The sequence below is a fragment of the Candoia aspera genome, chromosome 7 (assembly GCF_035149785.1).
Source record: "Candoia aspera isolate rCanAsp1 chromosome 7, rCanAsp1.hap2, whole genome shotgun sequence".
Taxonomy (NCBI): Eukaryota; Metazoa; Chordata; class Lepidosauria; order Squamata; family Boidae; genus Candoia; species Candoia aspera.
Window position 1 is genome coordinate 26,387,243 of NC_086159.1, and position 19,279 is coordinate 26,406,521.

The window sequence follows — 19,279 nt, forward strand, 5'->3', positions numbered from 1 at the left end:
ACCCAGATGGTGCCTAATTGGAGGCACACAGGGCTGTTATCTAAATTGGGCAACAACTCTTTCCAATGTCAGCAAGCAATTCCACCATGACTTCTTCCTCCAGCTTGGCTGGACTCTCATTTTTAATTTTGCTTAGGAGAGAACCAGATTAGCCTTATTCCTAGCAGTGTACAGTACATGCCAATGGGTGGCCTTGTTGTAGAGAAGGCAGCTGGATAACAGGGAGCCAGACAACTGGGGTTAGCTGCCCAGGACTTCTACTGGAGATTAACTTCTGGGGGAGGTATGGTGAACTGAAGACAGCTCCGCAAAAGACCAAGGAACCAGTGAGTAGACTGGTTCCTTGGAACCTCTCCAGATAAGGAGAGGATGGGAGATCGCCCACATGCACTCTGGACAACAGTTTTCTGTGGGTTTGAGCACTGGGAGATGCAGGAATCAGCCCTGTTGCTCGCAACTGCAGCAGAGCCTTTTAAGGGATACTAAGTTCACAAACCTCACTTTCTAATCACTTTTGGAAATTGCCTATTAACCATCTTAGAGTTATCAGAGACCTTCGAGACAAGTTTGAAAAGTTATTGGGTAAGTTTTAACTTCAACTCTGAACAAAAGAAACATTAATTATAAGCTTAAGAACTTAAAGAATTTGAAATAAACAGCAAAAAGCTAAATAAGATTTTGATCTAAGAAAGTTATAAATGGATTAAGGGTCCTGATAAATTTGGAATATTGACTTTTACTACAAGATTTTGGAATTAACTATAAAAAATAAATAACTTCTCGTGGGAAACAGACTAATTTTGGCTATCCTGGCAATTGCAAGTCATAACAAAAGTAATGATTTTTGAAACTGGACACTAGGGGAGACTAAAGATTTTATGCAGAAGAAAAAAAATAAAAGCCTAATGTCAGTTAATACTGGGACTTACAAAATGATACAGAATGTTATAACATCAGAGGAGATCTTTGAAGAATGGAGCCAGAAGTTAGTAATTACAATATCAACACTGTCAGTAATAATGTCTGCTTCTATGGACAGACTATGTCTAAAAGATGCTAATGAAGGAATGACAGATGTGGAACAAATTTTATCTGACAAGATAGAGAAAGTACAGAATGTGGAATTACAAATGATAGGCCACGAGAATGATTTGGAAAAAGATGCTTTACTGGATATACAAAAAAAACTGGCTGAAGTTTTAAAATTTAAAAAGGAAAATACAAACGATAAGTCGAGAGAATGACCTGGAAAATGTTTTGTTGCTGGGTGTACAAAAGAGGCTTGTTAAAGTCTTGAAGAAATCTGTGCAATGGGATAAAGAAGAATTGAACAGAAATCAAATCCTACGACAATATTTGATCAAGACTGTTAGAAGTAAAAAAGGAACAAATAGTAGAAGTTAGAAATCAAATCAAATAGAAATCAAATCCTACAACAATATTTGATTGAATTAAAGATCAAGACTGTTAGAAGTAAAAGGAAGAAAGGATCAAATAAATTGGTTTATTTGATCAAGGTTAAAACAAGATACGTTGTTGCTTCTGGCAACCCTTTATGGACTTTCTGCTGACATCAGGACTGAAAAGTTGATGTTTTATGGACTTGCTTATAGATAAGGGATGGGATATGGGATGAAGAGATATCTGTTTGTAACCTTATAGGGGCTGAGGAGTTACTAAATTTATTTATACCTGTGGTGATGAAGGTTGGAAATCACTTCTTTATATATATTTTTCTTTTTCTTTATTATATTCTTTCTTTTCTTTTTCTTTCTTCTTTCTTTTTTTTCCCTGCCCTTTTTTCCTATTCTCTTCTCTTTCTCTAAGTTTAGTTTGTACTACTTTTTACTATTGTAATCAAAATTCTTAATGAAAATTATATTTTGAAAAAAGGACTTCTACTGGAGATCACACACTTTCTGCTCAGCCTGTTTGCTGAAGCTCTGTCTCTGTCTCCCTGGAAGCATATTGTAAAATACTCCAATAGAAAGTCCATATAAGATCTCAAGGGAAGCTGAAATCATTCAATTGTTTCTGTCTCTGTCTATCTCAATTCCTGACAAAGTTCACATCATACTTTTAAAATATGGTTTGCTTAAACCTGGTTTATTGCATGGTTTATATGATATATGAGTGTATCCTTCTGCAAGCCGCAACTTATCTTCACACAGTTAATGAGAACACAGTGTCCTCAGCTGGAAGAAAGGAGGAATAGAAGTATTCTTCCAGATTTTTCTTAGCCATTCAAAAGATCAGTTACTGAAGGAAATCAACCTCCTTAACAAAAGGACCACTCTAGACAAAGTGGGACTATTAAGATCATCTTCACTTACTTTAACCATACTTTCCATGATCTTCAAATATGCTTGAAGAAGATTTGCTTCAGATTCATGCTCAGCCATAAACTTACCCTTTCTTTTTCTCATTGTTGCCTCTAAGGCCATTTAGATGTCAAATAAAGTAGAATAATTAAAAAAAGATTTATGAGTTGTATTTTCCAGCTCTGTTGCTAGAGCATTCAAAACAACACACAGAAAAAGATAAACCCTTCATTCCTCTGCTCCTCATGCTTCTGGCATAACCTCCAAAAAGAGAACTGACACATCTCTTTGATGGAGAAAATTGTGTGCTCCAGATATGACCTGCATAACTTGCCAAGAAAAGCAGATATGCTGAGTCACTCATGCATCCCTTTTAGACATTTGCTATGTAATGCCTGGAACCAGCCACCTTGAAATTAGTTCTCCATCTGTCAAATGAGAAGATGAATTCTCTTCCATACAGTCCTGTTGCATAGAACAATTGTCCTAAACATCATTCATATACATATGCACATATACAGACCCACATCTTCTATATGAGGCTTAATGTTCACTGAGCATAATAAAGTCAAATCATATTTTAAACAGAGGAATCCAACTTTTCCTGTCAAGAATAGAGGGCTGTTTTTTAATATTTCTATGGACATATAGAGTTGTCAATGAAACTCACCTGTATTAAGACAGTTTTTTCAATCTTATCTTCCAGTACCAAAAATTAACTGAGCTTTCTTGTTGAATTCTTCCTTTTCCCCTTATCAACTTCATAACAAGTTTCACACATGAGGTTAAGTCATAGTTCAACTACCTATTGCCTTCTGAGTGTACCCACAATTAGCTGGTTCATGCTATAAGTTATAAGTTATAAATCATGATATATTGTGGCTAGATTCAAAGAACACACTAAGCAAAAACCAAACAAACCCACATTATGATTTATCCAGTATGTGAACTGAGCCTCCCTCTCATGTAGATTGGCATTACAGTTCATATTACTTATGGTAATTGTAATTGTATTACAGTTCATATTACTTATGGTTAATTGCAAACCAGAGTCTGAAGCTAATTTGCTTATTACAGTAGTAACTCTATTGATGAGTTAATAAGGAAGAGTAACTTTCTCATAGCATTGTTACAGGTATATTTTCCCAGTACTATTAATGTTCATATTTTTATATAAAATGTATAAGTAAAAAAATAATAAAACTAGCTGTAGTTATCAAGAAATACCAGGAAACATAGTTTAGCATTGCACAGAGAAGTTTGGACTGATTAGATCTGGCACAAACCATGATGATTTCATATGGATCATGATGTCATTGCACAAATGATACGAATTGTGTTGTTTGTATAACTTGTGTGATAACATCATGATATACTGTACATAATGTCACTCCCTACTGCCTACCCCCCACCCCACTCCCATGAATGCCAAAGTGTCAGCTTTAGAGTAATTGTGGCTTCAGAATTCAACTCAGATTATTTGGAAAGACTGAGGAGACATCTCCAGTGGATCAGAGTTGGAAATGAATCTTCCCAAAGTTTCATTAATAGTGCAATCCTCTGACCAGTGAGAACACAAAGTGATTTTAGTCACTGGTTTTCTTGGATGTAGTCACTGAAGATCTGAATTTCATAGTGGTTCAATCTAAACCACATATTATAGTCAATAAGAACATCAATAAATATAGTGTTTTGCAGTCTGAGTGATGCAGAAAGAAATGCTGTCAAATAGTAAGTGGGTAGAAAAAGACACCTTAGGACTACATTGCCACTACCTCAAATATATCTGAAGTCAGCCTAAGAGGGGATAGCAACAAGGACATGATTAACAGTAAGTTCCTCAACTATTTACAGTTCATAAGCAAGACAGTATTTTATTCTGGATCATGGAGAATATTACGGAAGGAACAGTTCTTTTTGTTACAAAACAAACATTTCCCCTTTCCTCCTTCCTAGTAGCACAGTGAAGTGTGATGCAGTGGTTCTAGTAGAATCTCAAAATAGCATAATGAATATTATTTTGGTCCTATACTTCATGGATTAGTTCACTTTACGACCCAGCTAGAATCCCAGCAGTCAAACAGGTTTCCTGTACATGATCCTGGTTGATTTATCAGCAGCTGGAAGAGCTTGGGCTTATAACAAGAGACATCATGGAGATCAAAATAGAATCACCTATTAAGGAGAACATCATATGTGCAGTAGAGAACTACATTGCTATGTGCTCTGATTCCTACATTTTTTAAATTAGTTTTATTGAAACTAATGAAAAGAAAAGGGACGCGGTGGCGCTGCGGGTTAAACCGCTGAGCTGCCGATCGGAAGGTCGGCGGTTCGAAACCGCGCAGCGGGGTGAGTTCCCGTTGCTTGTCCCAGCTCCTGCTCACCTAGCAGTTCGAAAACATGCAAATGTGAGTAGATCAATAGGTACCGCTTCGGCGGGAAGGTAACGGCGTTCCGTGAGTCATGCTGGCCACATGACCCGGAAGTGTCCTATGGACAACGCCGGCTCTAAAGGCTTAGAGAGGTTAAGTCCATTTTCAGCCCACATTTTTCAATAAAATCCTTTATCCACCATTTTTAAATAAGACAGAAAGAGACAGTGTATATCAACAATCCATTGCTGCACAACAGGAGTAGATTTCTCTTTCCAATGTTGTATGATCTTTTAGCCAATCCCCATGTTTGAAAAATCTACAGTTCCTGACAGATTCCAAATAATGGCTCTCTAGCTATGAAGCACATACTCATTTTTAATGCATAATGATCTAAAGTCATAATAAGAAATATATTGATATCATCCTCAAAAGTGCTAATTAACAGGATAGAACAAAATCATATGAGTTAGTATAAAGCAATTGTTGAAAAAGCAAACTTGCTTCTTAGACACTGGCAGAAAACCACTTTTTGCTTTGTTCTTCAGACACAGTTGGATCATGTATTCTGGCACCTTTATCTGCCATGCTCTGACTTCTCAACTCACATTCTCCTAACCTTAGAGGATAAAGTGGTAGAAATGCAGATCAGCTGGCTGTGCCATGATTCCCTCTTTTCCTAGTGGATCAGAAAAGTCTCTATTCCCCCAAGTCAGCCATCCCCATTCCCCAGTTCAGACCACAATAGAATTGGGTTATGTTATGAATAATGATTAATGTAAGTCTTACTGATTTTGCCTGGATTTAAGCATAGTTTATCTGTTTTCTTCAAGTAGCTGCACCTTGGTCTTGCTTAAACTATAAAAAGAAAACCACCACTGGATTTTATTAGTACTTGTATGGGAGACCAACAGAGAATCCCATGGGTGCAGGCTAGACTGGGATATAAAAGGAAGAAAAACCCAGCTACTTCTATATTGTTGCAAAAAATATATATATGGACACGTTACTCAGAGTCAAGCTTGACTTGAAAGACTATTTACTTGGTCTAGATTGGGGAAATAGATATGTTATTCTACCCTGTGACTGTCTCAAAAAGACATTTCTTCACATTAATACAGCCCTCTATGATTCTTTGTTTTAAAATAAGAGAACTATTTTTCACAGCTCAGTAATCTAGGGATTGTCTTACTGGCTTGAACTTTTTGGAATCATTTCTGATATCTGTGTAAAGCAGCTCTGGATTGCTTAATTTGATGATATGGAATGTATCTCTATTTTAAGTTTATTCTGAAGTTCTGATGCTTGATTAGGATTTATTCATCTGTACTAATTTTTTGGATGATTAGAGTAAGTTTCAGTTGCTGTCAATTCTTTAGCTTTGATGTAGTTTTGCTTTTCCTTTCCCAGGCCCTTCCACTATTAGATGGAATCAAATTTAAAATAGAACAGCTAAGATGGCATATAGCTTAACATGTAAAACAGAAAAGTATCAACCAGAAAACTGAATCCTCTCTGTTCATCTCCCAAGCCTTCATGTGTGATTCGGCTTCCACTGAAACACTTCAGCAGAATGTCAGCTGGTGTTGCTTCTGGCTACTCATACTTTGTTTTCAAAAACATTGCTATCAAAGGTTGCAGAATTAGGAAGACTTCTTTGGAAATATGTTGACCAACTCCCCAACACATAACCATGGAAATAAGTTGCATGGAATCCTCAGATGGAAGCTAGCACTGGAAATGAAATTCCAAGCTATTTATGATTCTCAGCCTAATCTAACTCCTAGTCATAAATTATCAGCAGAATGAGATGAGTACCCAACTGTGGTTACATATTGAAGGAGACTGGCTGGGTCAAAAGAGAAATCACAGCTTTTAACAAGAGCATGCCCTTATTTGGCTCCCCAGCCAGTTTGATTCCCTTTAGAAGGAAAACACTGGAGGAGAGAGATGTTCTCTGAATTTGTAGGCTGAAATAAAATCCAGAACCATACTGATCTATTGCTTATAGGGCTGCTTGCTTTTTGAACACGTGTACTGTTGAAAAACCAAGCAACCCTGTAAGCAGTAGATCATTTTGACAGTCATTCAGTCCCTCTTTGGGGATAAACAGGGAGGAAAGAAGAATCTCAATTTTATAAAAACTTTGTTTTGAATCGAAGTCTCCTCCTGCTCCTTCCACAAAATCCCACCCTCTTGGCAACTGTCCCTTAACAACAACTGACACTGACTGTCTTCAAAGGAGGAGTGAACTGATTAGCTACAGGAAGAAATTGGGAGCTTACCAGCAGCTGAAAGGGAGAAGAGAAGAGAGAAGGCAACTGTATCAAAGAAGTAAATGCACCACAAATCTTAGCATTTTTTTTAAAGCCTGTGTTTATTTTTGCAAAAGCAATGACTTTTGAATGAGGCTTTTTTGTTGTTGTTATTGTTTTCTTGTTATTCATATTATTGATTTCAGGAAAAAAGCTCTTCAGCCCCTTTGCCCTTCCATCTCCCTCTTGGAAATCTGCACAAGATGAGGGCAGAGGTCAGGGAGATGCACTGACCAGTTTCTATAGGTAGATGTCACAGCAGAGCTCCCAAGTCAGCCTTCCGGATTCGAAGTTACAAGGCAAACAACTCCGCAAGCTTGAAGAGGAGATTGCCAACTCTATTTTGGACTGAACTAAGATGAGTGGGTAGATCTTCGACACAGAAGCCCCCACGCATGCACTCTTCCTCCGCGTCCGGAAGACAAAGGGGCGAGTGGTGATTCCTGAATAGCAAACTTCGAGCCATGTGGGTCTCCTGATTCAGCACAGGACAGCCGCTGAAGCACAGCTGCCCTTCCCTCCCTGGAGCCTGGGGGGTGGCGTGGGGGTGGACCGGGGTAAAGAAGCGGGCGACTTGGGCAGGAAGCATCTGGCTCGGGCTGCAGCAGCAGCAGCGGCTGCAGCTGCTAATTCAGTCCACTGAACCAGGGCGGCTGGCTGCACCTGAATCAAAGATTTCCCTTCCCAAGGAAGGAAAAGGTAAGTGAGGAGCTTTATACCTAAGATGTAGAAGAATAGCTGCAGGCAAGAATGGGTGTTTTAAAAGGAAGGCGTTTAAAGACTTTCTAACTCAGGACTCTGTGTGTGTGTGTGTGTGTGTGTATGTGTGTGAGAGAGAGAGAGAGAGAGAGGGCTGGGGGGGAATTGAGATTTTGCAAAATTTGTTGTTGGCTTCCTAACTTGGCCATTCAGGAATAAGAAATAAAGTGTGAAAGAACAGAACAGGGGCTTGCAATTATAACTCCTCCTACAGATGCTGTGGACTTGTTTGCTTTGGATGCTCAGGGCAGAGCAACAGTCCTAAGGAAGGCAAAGCCTGCTGTTGGCATTCAAATAGAAACGTGTTCTACCTCCATTTGCCACCCCCTTTCTTTCCAGTACTGTATACAGGTTTTCGTCCTGTCTGCATGTCAGTTTTCCACGGGTCACCTTTATTTTCACTGTGTGTTTTTACTACCACCTTTCCTATGGATGCATGGTATTGAGAAGACCAGTGTTTCACAGAACACTTTAAGAACTATAGACACAGTTTCAAGGTATGATACTAAAACCATCCTTGGTCCAGAACTAGATTAAGGGGCACAATAAAACTGGAAAATACGTCAGCTTAGGACCCATGGTGAGTCAGTTGGTGCTTCCATTATTATAAATTAAATGGAATAAAGAGATGAATAAAGGGTCCACAAAAAAAAGAGAATTGGGCACTTTTTGGAAATTAAACCAACTATCAACTGGCTCACTGAGTAACTCATCTGAGAATTGTTCTCTTTTTGTATCATCATCATCATGTTTGCTAGAAGACTAGCTGAAGTGTTTGTCTGGAAGAAAGTACTGGCATTCAACGTGTGGGAAAGATTATGATCTAAAATGTTGCCATTAAAAATAAGGTAATGGAATTAAAGATAGCAGCAGGAAAAAAGAAACAATCAAAAGTTAAACTTTTTTTGTAGCAACCTAAGCAGATAAATCTACTCATTGTTGATTGCATTATTCTTAATAAACACATATTAAATATTCCAAGGATTCTTAATTCATCTCTTCAATGCACACACAGCCCCGAACTGTTTTTTGTGAATCAGTGAAGTGAAGCAGCAAAAACAGAGAGCAGCAAGAAATGGGAGGATGGTGCATGAAAGACTGAACCATCCTAAAGTGTAGCTTTCTCGGTTTGTACTGGGTTTTCAGAGGCCACACAAAAAGGCTGCAGAAGTCAAAGTGCTGAAGGATCTGAATTGCTTTTGAGAATAGGGTGCTCTTTTGGAATCAAAGCAAATGGAATTAGACAGCCAAGAAGAGTACAAAGCAGTGCTAATAAATTTAAAATGTAGTAAGAAGGTTTTTTTTCTTCTGCATTGATCCCTCTATTTTTTGAGTAGATATTTTACTGTCTATACCTTGTAAGATAGTGAGGAGTGCAGTTTAGTGCTTAGAGTCCAGATACTGGGAGGAATCAGACAGTCTCAGTTTAAAAGCTAAGTACCAAAGTCTGTACTTACTTGTTTGACCTTGGGTAAATCATTCATTAGTGCTTTGCTTCCCACCTCTAGAAAATCATATTGCAGAGGAATGTAGAAAAAGGATAAGTTGTTGCTATTATTTTTAAGAGCTGCAGGTTAAAAACTGCATAAGCGATGCAAAATGTTAATTCAAAATACAGCACATTGCTGAAATGTGTTTATATCAGTGGGATGTCCAAACCCATGAAGATAAATGTAGTATCAACAGCTGGTTAGGACATAACCAGCAATTCTAAGAATATACTGTTAAGTTTTGTATTTTGTATCTAGAGAGAGAACATTTCAAAACAAAAGTATTAGATGAATGTGTTAAGTATTTTAAACAAGGCACAAACAATTGCTACAGTGGGGCTGAAGGGCAGAAAACAGGTTCCAAATGGATTTTTGATTTCCTGAGATCCAGCATTAGGTCAGATAGAATCTTCAGGTCTGACCACTTAAATAAGGAACAGAAACCTTCTCTGAGATATTTAAGCAGGGATAAAATACTTTCCTGCAAAAACTGAGTGGGAAGGAAAGAAAGGACTTGATCCAAATACTTTTATTCAGAAATTTGTGGACTCCTACAAATACATAGGATAAAACACTATACAGGATCATTATTGGAAGGCAGAAATCCTAGTGTATCTATGAACAGGTTTACAAATAACATGAAGGTAAATCTACATTTGCCATTGGCTGTACACTCAGAAAGAAATTGTGGTTTTCTGATGAGCATATCAGTATGATACTAATATTTACATTTTCAAGTTGTGCATTTAACACATTTTAGATGCATATACCTAAAAAATGTAAATACCAGCTTCTATAATTAGCTTGATTGGTGGTTTGATCTTTTCCATCAAACAGAATTGTGAGAGATGTTGCCTAGCCACAAAATTGTTGCTTAAGAACAATTCATACATTTGAGGGCTTGCAAAACATTCCATGTTCAATTCAGTAGGCATACACTACATGGTGACCAGAAACTAACAGGTATGATGACAAGTGATTTTCAAAGAACAGGCTACGTATAGCAAAGACATCTGTCCATAACAGCCAAAGACACTAAAATGAAAGGTCTGGAATCTCCAGCTGGTCAGAAAGCCTCCGTTTTTTAAATCCTGATGATCCTGTCCAGTCAAGCCCCTGTTATCATGCAAAGTAACAAAGCAGCAAATAGGGAAGCAAGATAACTGCCTCTTTCTTTTGCATAAGAAAATAGCTTGGCAAGGCAGAGATTGCCTACAAGTGATTTAGGTGATTAAATGGTTAGTTTTAAAAGCTTTAATTATCTGATGACCTTGTTTATGAGCAATGAGTGGGTCCATTGTAAGGAGAAAATTAGGCACACTGGGTCTTAACTGGGACTGAGGTTGCAATCAGAAGTATATTGATTAAGGAGTAGATCTACTAAAGTGGGACCTCCTTCCAAATAAGCATGTTTTACCAAGCTTATTTGACATTTTCTGGTCTGCACGCCTTAGAGCTGTTCCAACTTTAATTGCCTGCACCTATGTTTTTCACTCCACATCTTAATTTTCATCAAAAGATTCTTCCAGTTCAAAGGCTGTATAAGTACTGTGATGCCGCAAGTTTACACACCATCACAGAAGAAACTTCTTAGGGTAAATTTCTTTGTCTGAATTATGGAAATTTTGCATGTGCTGTAAGTATTGGAGGGAATTGCATGGACATTTAGAAAATAAATTATATGCTTAGCCCCTGATTCCTTGTCATGCTTATTAAAAGGCTCAAGCAAAGGATTCATGTTTTTCTTTAGGAGAAACTGATTAGCAAACAGGCTTGAATTTGAAGAAGGTACCTTCAAATTCCAAGAGCTGCCACTGCCCACAGCAAGGAGAGTATTTTGCCTATATTGGAAAATAAGTCCTATTGACATGGAAATCCCAGCATTGGCAAATGCAATCAACCACCTTTTTGCTTTTGTTTTAACCTGAAGTGATTTTGTTCCCAAATTTCTCCTCATAATTATTTACTATAAAATCTGGTGTTACACTGAGGATGCACAAGTTGTAGTCAGAGTGGTGTCCATGGCTCCCTCTCAGAGCATCAGACAAGGACCCCCAAAGGCCTTCTAAAGTGGCCACAGAGTGAAAACTTCAGTGCAAAAGAAGGAAATGACTAAATACATAGGATTAATCACATTAATGGAATAATTAATACATGTAATGTTTTATTAAATTACAATTACATTAAGTTAAATTTGGATTTTGTCCTGGTCTTACCATTCCCTGCTCAGAGAGCAACTGCAGTCCACAGGCCAAAAAAGATGGATCCTTGTGTTGTATAGCTCCATCCTGGGTATTAGTATTTGACGTTTGATCATGATTTACTTCAGTATTTGAATATTAATATAAAATATGCTTTCTCATTTGATTATGTAATTTTATACCTGCAATGGCATTGGGCATTTGACAGGGTATATCCTTTTATGACTAATAATCTATGGGATTTTAATAGTTACTAAAATTAAAGCCATTAAGAGGTATGACAATGTCAGTGCAATTTTTTACAGGTCTCTTCAAAAATACTTCTCTTAAATTCCATTGGATGGATTACTCCAACTAAAAATACCACCTTAAGCATCTAGGTTTTGAAAGTTGAGGCTTAAAATATCACATTCAAAATTAAAAATAAAAATTGTGTATTTCAGTGTGGTTGGAAGAGAATAAATATTAGGAAGTATTTGTTTGAATGAACATGTTTCTGATTAAAATAAAAATGCTCTTCAATAAACATGGTTCTTTATTGCCCTGAGGCCATTTTGAAGAGGTCATTTTATTTAATACTTTGAATTGCTTCTCACTGGTTCCTTTAATTCATGGCAATAATCCGATCCTTCGCTCTACTATGCGATTAAAACACTGCAACCTAATCTGCTTGGGACTGATGACTGTAGGTCTGCTTTTGTTTCAAGGGATTTAATGAGATGATGCTTTGCTGCTACCCAACTGGGGCTAATCCAGGACAACCCAGGTGACATGTCTTCCCATTAGTAAACAGAAGATAAGGAAGCTCTCATATACAAAGGTTGAAAGAGAGAAAAAATAGGCACACACAAACACAGGCTTAGTTTTGTACTATTCCCATCCATTTCAAATGGTCTGTTTTAACTAAGCATTAGAAAGGTACGAAGCTGAGCCAAGAAGTAGGTGGAACTAAGACAAATAGTAAACCAGAACAAGTCAACTATCATTGCCCAGGCAAATCCCCGACTGAAAGGACAGCCTTGGTAGCTCACCCCATAGAACACCTCTGAGGATTCTTGATTCTGTCTTGAGAAACAACTGCATTTGCATAGGATAAGCTTCCTTATCTCCCTTTCAATATATTATTTATTATTTGATTTGATTTTATCCCATCTTTATTTTTGGTCAGCTGAAGGTGGCATACATATTTAATGCTCCTGCTTCCTATTTCCTACCAGCAACAACCCTGTGAGGTGGATTGGGCTAAGAGAGAGTGAACAGCCTAAAGTGACCCAGCTGGCTTTCATGCCTAAGAGAGGAGTAGAAGTCCAGCAGACTAGAAACTAACTGCTATGCCAAACTGGCTTTCATTCATTATAGCGTTGAATCAGAACTGGCTGCCTGTGGTTGGATGATACATATACATATCATTGGAATCAGTCAACAAGGATGGATGATATTCTAGAGGTGACGGACTCGTCCCTGGGGGAGCTGGGGATGTTGACGACCGACAGGAAGCTCTGGCGTGGGCTGGTCCATGAAGTCACGAAGAGTCGGAAGCGACTAAACGAATAAACAACAACAATGGCCTTTTTATAGCAAATTTCTATTCCCCAATCCCTCACAAATACATATGTGTTCTTGTTCACTTCTACAGACTTCAAAACATTGAGAACTGGCAGATAACCCCATGAGCTGATCAATACTCCCTCCCAGCCAACCAAAGATGTACAAAGAACATCATTCAATTAGTGCCCTGGACCAATTTACTTCTGGTCATAGATTAAAGAAACAAGCTTCACCTATTCCAAGCAAAGGAAAAAGAAAATGCTCTCTCTGGTCTACATCCCATATTTTTAGTTCATGCTGTATACATTTGCCTGGTCGTATGAAAAAAAAATCTGAGGAGTTATGATGAGGTGCTACAAGGCTACCAATCCTTTGTTGCATTTTAAAATAAAATAAAATTGCATTTTAAAATAAAATAAAATTGCATTTTAAAATAAAATAAAATTGCATTTTAAAATAAAATAAAATTGCATTTTAAAATCAAAATTGCATTTTAAAATAAAATAAAAGACCAGGTTAAGGTTAGGTCATCATGGAGAAAATGTATCTATGTGGTCACTAAGGGTTGGCAACAACTTGATGGCACATAATAAAAATAATAGTTACATGACAATTAGATGCGATGGCACCTGAAAGTCTGTTGGGAGGGAGGAAGCAATGGTTGGACTGAGTCCAAGGGTCAGGAGGTACAGTGAGACAAGAGATCCATCAGTGAAAGATGTAAGCTCTACAAAGCTGCAGCATTTCAGATGTCTTACTGCAGTTCCGGATATACTGTAGCTGATGCAGGAAGAAATCATCTCAGCTTCTGAACATCCAGAACTGATTTTGCACTTCTAAAATGACTGCTTGTGGAAATGCCCTAAATTGTTTGGCATGACAAGAATTATTTTCCATCCCTCTCTATAAAAAGACAACAATAAATAAATAGCTAACAACTGGATGCCTTTGCATAGCATTAAAATACTGTTGGTTGACTCATTATTCAGGCCCACTTTGTGAAATGACATTCAAACTGAGGGGACTGATTCTTGTTACATATTGAGGCTGGAGCAATTCTATGCATTTTAAAATGCTGAAAATGAAAATGATGCAATGGTTTAAGCAGAACTTAATTATCTGAACGTGTACATAACCCAGATCAATCTAAATCACAATATGTTGTGAATCTAATTTAGTCTGGAATCCTCTCTGAGGTAAGAATTATAGAATTTGTCCCTCCTTCACATACTCTGATTTTTATATAGCATTAAGCATGCTATTATACTGTACTAAACATATCTAAATAACATTATGGATTTATTCATGGATAATGAACAATACTTATAGAGGCACTGGTTGAAGTTTTTCCCCCCAGGAGACCCTCCCTAAGATGTTTTTTTTTTCTCATGTCAGTGGTGGTTACTGTTTTGCTACTGATACCTAGAAAGGATAGAACATGAGTTTACATGTTTGAAAAGTTTGCTTTTTGCTTGTATTTTTTTTAAAGAGGTTGATAAATAAGGATGGGCAACCAGAATGGGAACATTAGCAATACAAAATTTAACACTGCATAATAAAATCTATAATAAATAAAAAGCATATATTGTCTTTTATAACAACCTTATTTAATTTTCAGATGCAGTTGCCTCACTGCTTTCATATGGTTTTCCCCATGTAGAGAGATCTATCTATAAGATTTATTATGTACATTATAAAAATGGGAGGAAGTGACACGTCACTTTGTTTTTAAGTTGTCACAAGCCACTCTATGAGTATTTGCGAAATATTGACTGTAGTTGACTTATGACAAAAATGGCAGCTCTTCGGGAAAGCGATAAAACACAAATATATTTTGTGACATTTCTTACAGCATATTTTTCTGCATTTCTGTTGTTATTCGTGCAATGCATAGAACCCCTGTAGTTTTCAGGGTCAGTATACTTACACCCTGGTTATGTACAGAAGTCAACTGTCTTTTTTATTCTTTATTTCATCTGGGATTCTGTGTTCTAAAACTGCAAGAGTAGACAAAGGGCATTCCTAAACATGGCTAGATTTGCATTGGAAGTAAAACAGAATTTGTCCATTTGAACAAAACCTAATTTTTGCATCAGGAGAAGCCAGGGCCTGATGCAGTGGGAATTGTCCAGCAATGTCCTGGATTGGCTCAATTCACTTCTGAAGTGGACTGACAACTATGTATGGTAATGGCCAATGACATGTTAAATATATGTGAATCAGAACAGCTTCATGAAAATAATGATGAAAAATCTACTCTCTTCCAAAGCCATAACCTGTCCAGTAAAATATTTCATGGGATATTAGAAGGAATGCAGTTTGGATGTCATATATGTCAGAGTTAGAATTTCCATTGATAACTGTTATGAATGCAGATTTTATAAATCTGATTCCTGGTTAGAAAGAGAAGGCAAGTTCACAATTCAAATATGAAACTGTTTAGATGGAAACTATAATTTCTTGTGACTTTTTGGGATGTTTTGATCATCTGGAACGTAAGGTTAAAGTTACTTATTCCAGTACTTACACAAATTAAAGTTAAGTTAACACCATTCTGGACAGAAAGTTCTCAGGATGTATTTATTTAACCACCACAAGCCACAGTTAGTTCACCACCTCTTTCCACCATTAACTGTAACTCAGAACGGGTGCTGTATGCGCCAGTGTTACTCCACATGGCTGCCTTTCCCACCTCATATACCTTCTCCAGGACTCCTGCCTGAAAACTGCTTATCAACATAAATCATCCACAGGAATTACCTTCATAAAAAGATGGCATTGGATTTCACTGGCCCTGAAAAATATTATTATGGTTGGTTACATGGTCAGCCAGATATTTAGACTGGATTTGGCATTTTTGTCCACCTATCAAATCCTTCCCAAGGATTGTTTAATAGTATTAAAGATATCATCGCAGGATGACGATGATGATGATGATGATTAGCAGCAGCAGCATAAGACCCTTTTTGGACTCTTATGTTTATTGCTCAGTCTTTTTCCTGTCCTAACAACTGTACCATCTCATATCATCAAACTTAATTTTTGTTCTCACTATGTTATTCTGATGGTACGTTATTTTCACTATTGTTGGTAGACAGTTTCCCTTTTTTTACATCTATTCAGATCTGAGCAATGATGAAGACTATGTCCAGTGGGAACTGCACCTTGAATGTGCCAGCCAAGAATTCCTATCGGATGGTTGTATTGGGAGCTTCCAGGGTGGGCAAGAGTTCCATTGTCTCACGGTTTCTCAATGGCCGCTTTGATGACCAATACACACCCACCATTGAGGATTTCCATCGCAAAGTTTACAACATTCGAGGTGACATGTATCAGCTGGACATCTTGGATACATCTGGGAATCATCCATTCCCTGCCATGAGGAGGCTTTCCATCCTCACAGGTTAGGAGCATATATGTCAGTCTTAACAGTGACAAATTAATTTTACTATAGTCATGGCTGATCACTTTTTGGGAGAAGAAGCATGCTGAGGATGCTTGGGAAAATCCAAAATTGAAAAGAATAGGCAAGAATTGGCCCACATTAACTCTGAATCCTATCCTCAAGAAGCAGCCACCTCATTTCCCAAAGCCTAAGTCAGATGTGTTTGGACAAGAAGACTTTGGCTTTGGTTTTTTTGAACAAAAAAGGCTCTTGTGGCATGGCAAGCTGCTCTGAAAACACAAAAATGTTTCAAGAGCAGCATGTGAGATGACATAGATGTCCATTGTTCAAAGAGGTCAAAAACACCTAACTGGCTATATGTGAGCCCTCTGATGCATCCAAAATAGGCTTTTCCACTCACAGCTATTGATTCTTTATATATACACATATATATATACATACATACATACATACATACACACACACACACATACATACACAACACACACACACATCATATATATATGTGTGTGTGTGTGTGTGTATATATATATATATAAATAATGCACATGCATAATCAGTTCAAACCAACTGACCTAACCTTCATTTAATGAGAATGGATCACAAACCAACTGTTTCCTTTTGCAGGCTCATCTGCATTAATCATTACATGAAGCACTGTGACTGGACAATATTATGCATCATCCTTTTTTATAGAACATAGAACCACAGTCAGATAGTTTGCTATTAGAATTTAGGAAATTTGGAGGTCAGACAATAGCAAGGGGGCAATATATAGGGACTGATATATGGAAGATTATAAACGGTAAAATGGAACTTGAAGAAAACATTGGATGATTGGACAAGAAATGTTTTAGATACTCAATGAATTAAGCTTTACAGGTTGTTCAGCATTTATGTCTTAGAACTGGACATGGCAGAAGAGAAATAATATTAGTAATAGAAACAATTCAATTTTCCATGGAAGAGGATATCACTACAGAAAAAATAAGATTAAAATTCCTCCTGAAGACATACAGTAGAGGAAGATCTAAAATGGTACATGACATGCCATTTTTCAAAACATTATTTTGCTAAAAGCTTTGATTACACTGCATATATATGTTAATGGATCCCTTATAGTTCTGTAAATAGTATTTATTTTATTTGAATATTTTGAATGTTTTTGTTTTACTGCTTCTGTCCCCCACCCTAGCACTCCCCACCCTAGCACTCTTCAGTTATGCTTGACTTCAGCTCTCACTTCCCTAGGTAGTATGGCTTTTGATTAGAAAAGGGTTAGGTATTATGGGCATTGAACTCTGACACATGGAAGACACTAGACTGCAAATGCTGCCATAGAATCTATAGAATAAATAATAGTTTTGCTGTATGCATTTTTACGCACATATTTCTGAGACAAAGTTGTAACCTACTGCCTTTATTATTTCCTGTTGGAATACTACAGGAGATGTTTTCATCCTAGTATTCAGTTTGGACAACAGAGAATCCTTTGATGAGGTCAAGAGGCTCCAGAAGCAGATCCTTGAAGTCAAATCATGTCTGAAGAACAAAACCAAGGAAACAGGGGACCTGCCCATGGTGATCTGTGGTAACAAGAATGATCATGGTGAACTCTATCGCCAAGTGCACTCTGAGGAAGCTGAGAAGCTTGTCTCCAGTGATGAGAACTGTGCATACTTTGAAGTCTCCGCCAAGAAAAACACCAATGTGAATGAGATGTTCTACGTTCTTTTCAGCATGGCCAAACTACCCCATGAAATGAGTCCTGCTCTTCATAGGAAGATCTCTGTCCAGTATGGTGATACTTTCCACCAAAAGTCCTTCAGGATGCATAGGGTAAAAGAGACGGATGCTTATGGCATGATCTCCCCCTTTGCCCGCCGACCTAGTGTCAACAGTGATTTGAAATACATAAAATCCAAAGTCCTCAGAGAAGGGCAAGCAAGGGAGAGAGAAAAATGCACAATCCAGTGAAAGAAGCTCCACTGATAAGGAGACTATAGCATATGTGCAGTGCCTTAAAGGAAGTGGCTGATCGAAATGATTCATCTGAAAATATTCATTGAGGCATGGGTGACAATTGTGGTCATGAAAATAATTTGGCTAGAGCATTGTACCATTTCTGTAAAGATATAAATAAATTAAACATAGCATTGTAAATACTTGAAGCTGGTATGGTAGATAACTGCCATATGCAGCCCTTATAATTTGTTCATTTGTATTTTGTATTTTTTTTTAACAAAAAGACCTTAGTTTTCTCTTTTTGTTTTTCCTTCCTTCAAGAAACTTCACTGTATAAAGAAAGCTGAACTTCAGTTTTATACAAAAACAGTTGAAAGATGGGCCTGATTTGCACAAGTTTCTTGAGTAGCCATCATGCAGTAGACAATCTGATGACAAGATGAAAACTGGGTGTTGTTTTCCTCCAATTCCTCTTCCTCAACTGAGCAAGATTGAAACATTTTGAGGAAAATATACTTCTTTGTGCCAATGATAATTCTTCATAGGGTCAATGCAAATACCACATTTCATTATAGTTTTCATTTTTCTGTTTTTCAGAAACAAAATCAGTTGACAAATTGTTTTAATTAATTAATTAATTAGTTGGCAAGTATGATCTAGAACAGTGTTTCTCAACTTGGCCACCTGAAGATGTGTGGACTTCAAATCCCATGCTGGCTGGGGAATTCTGGGAGTTGAAGTCCACACATTTTCAAGTGGCCAAGGCTGAGAAACACTGATCTAGAAACACCAGTTGATTTTCAGTTACATGATATGTAAATAATTGAAATTTCTGTACTGTAAAAACCAGCACTGCTGTTTCGTGTGATTTTCTCTTCCTAGAAAACAACATATCCATA

General features: G+C 37.4%; 1 protein-coding gene across 1 annotated transcript; it reads left to right on the forward strand.

Annotated features, from left to right (window-relative positions):
* Positions 1–7,593: 7,593 nt before the first annotated feature.
* Positions 7,594–19,034, forward strand: RASD2 (RASD family member 2). The gene is made up of 3 exons (XM_063308397.1): positions 7,594–7,710; positions 16,133–16,412; positions 17,863–19,034. The coding sequence occupies exons 2-3, from the start codon at positions 16,142–16,144 to the stop codon at positions 18,390–18,392; spliced, it is 801 nt and encodes a 266-aa protein (XP_063164467.1). The 5' UTR covers positions 7,594–7,710; positions 16,133–16,141; the 3' UTR covers positions 18,393–19,034.
* Positions 19,035–19,279: the final 245 nt, after the last annotated feature.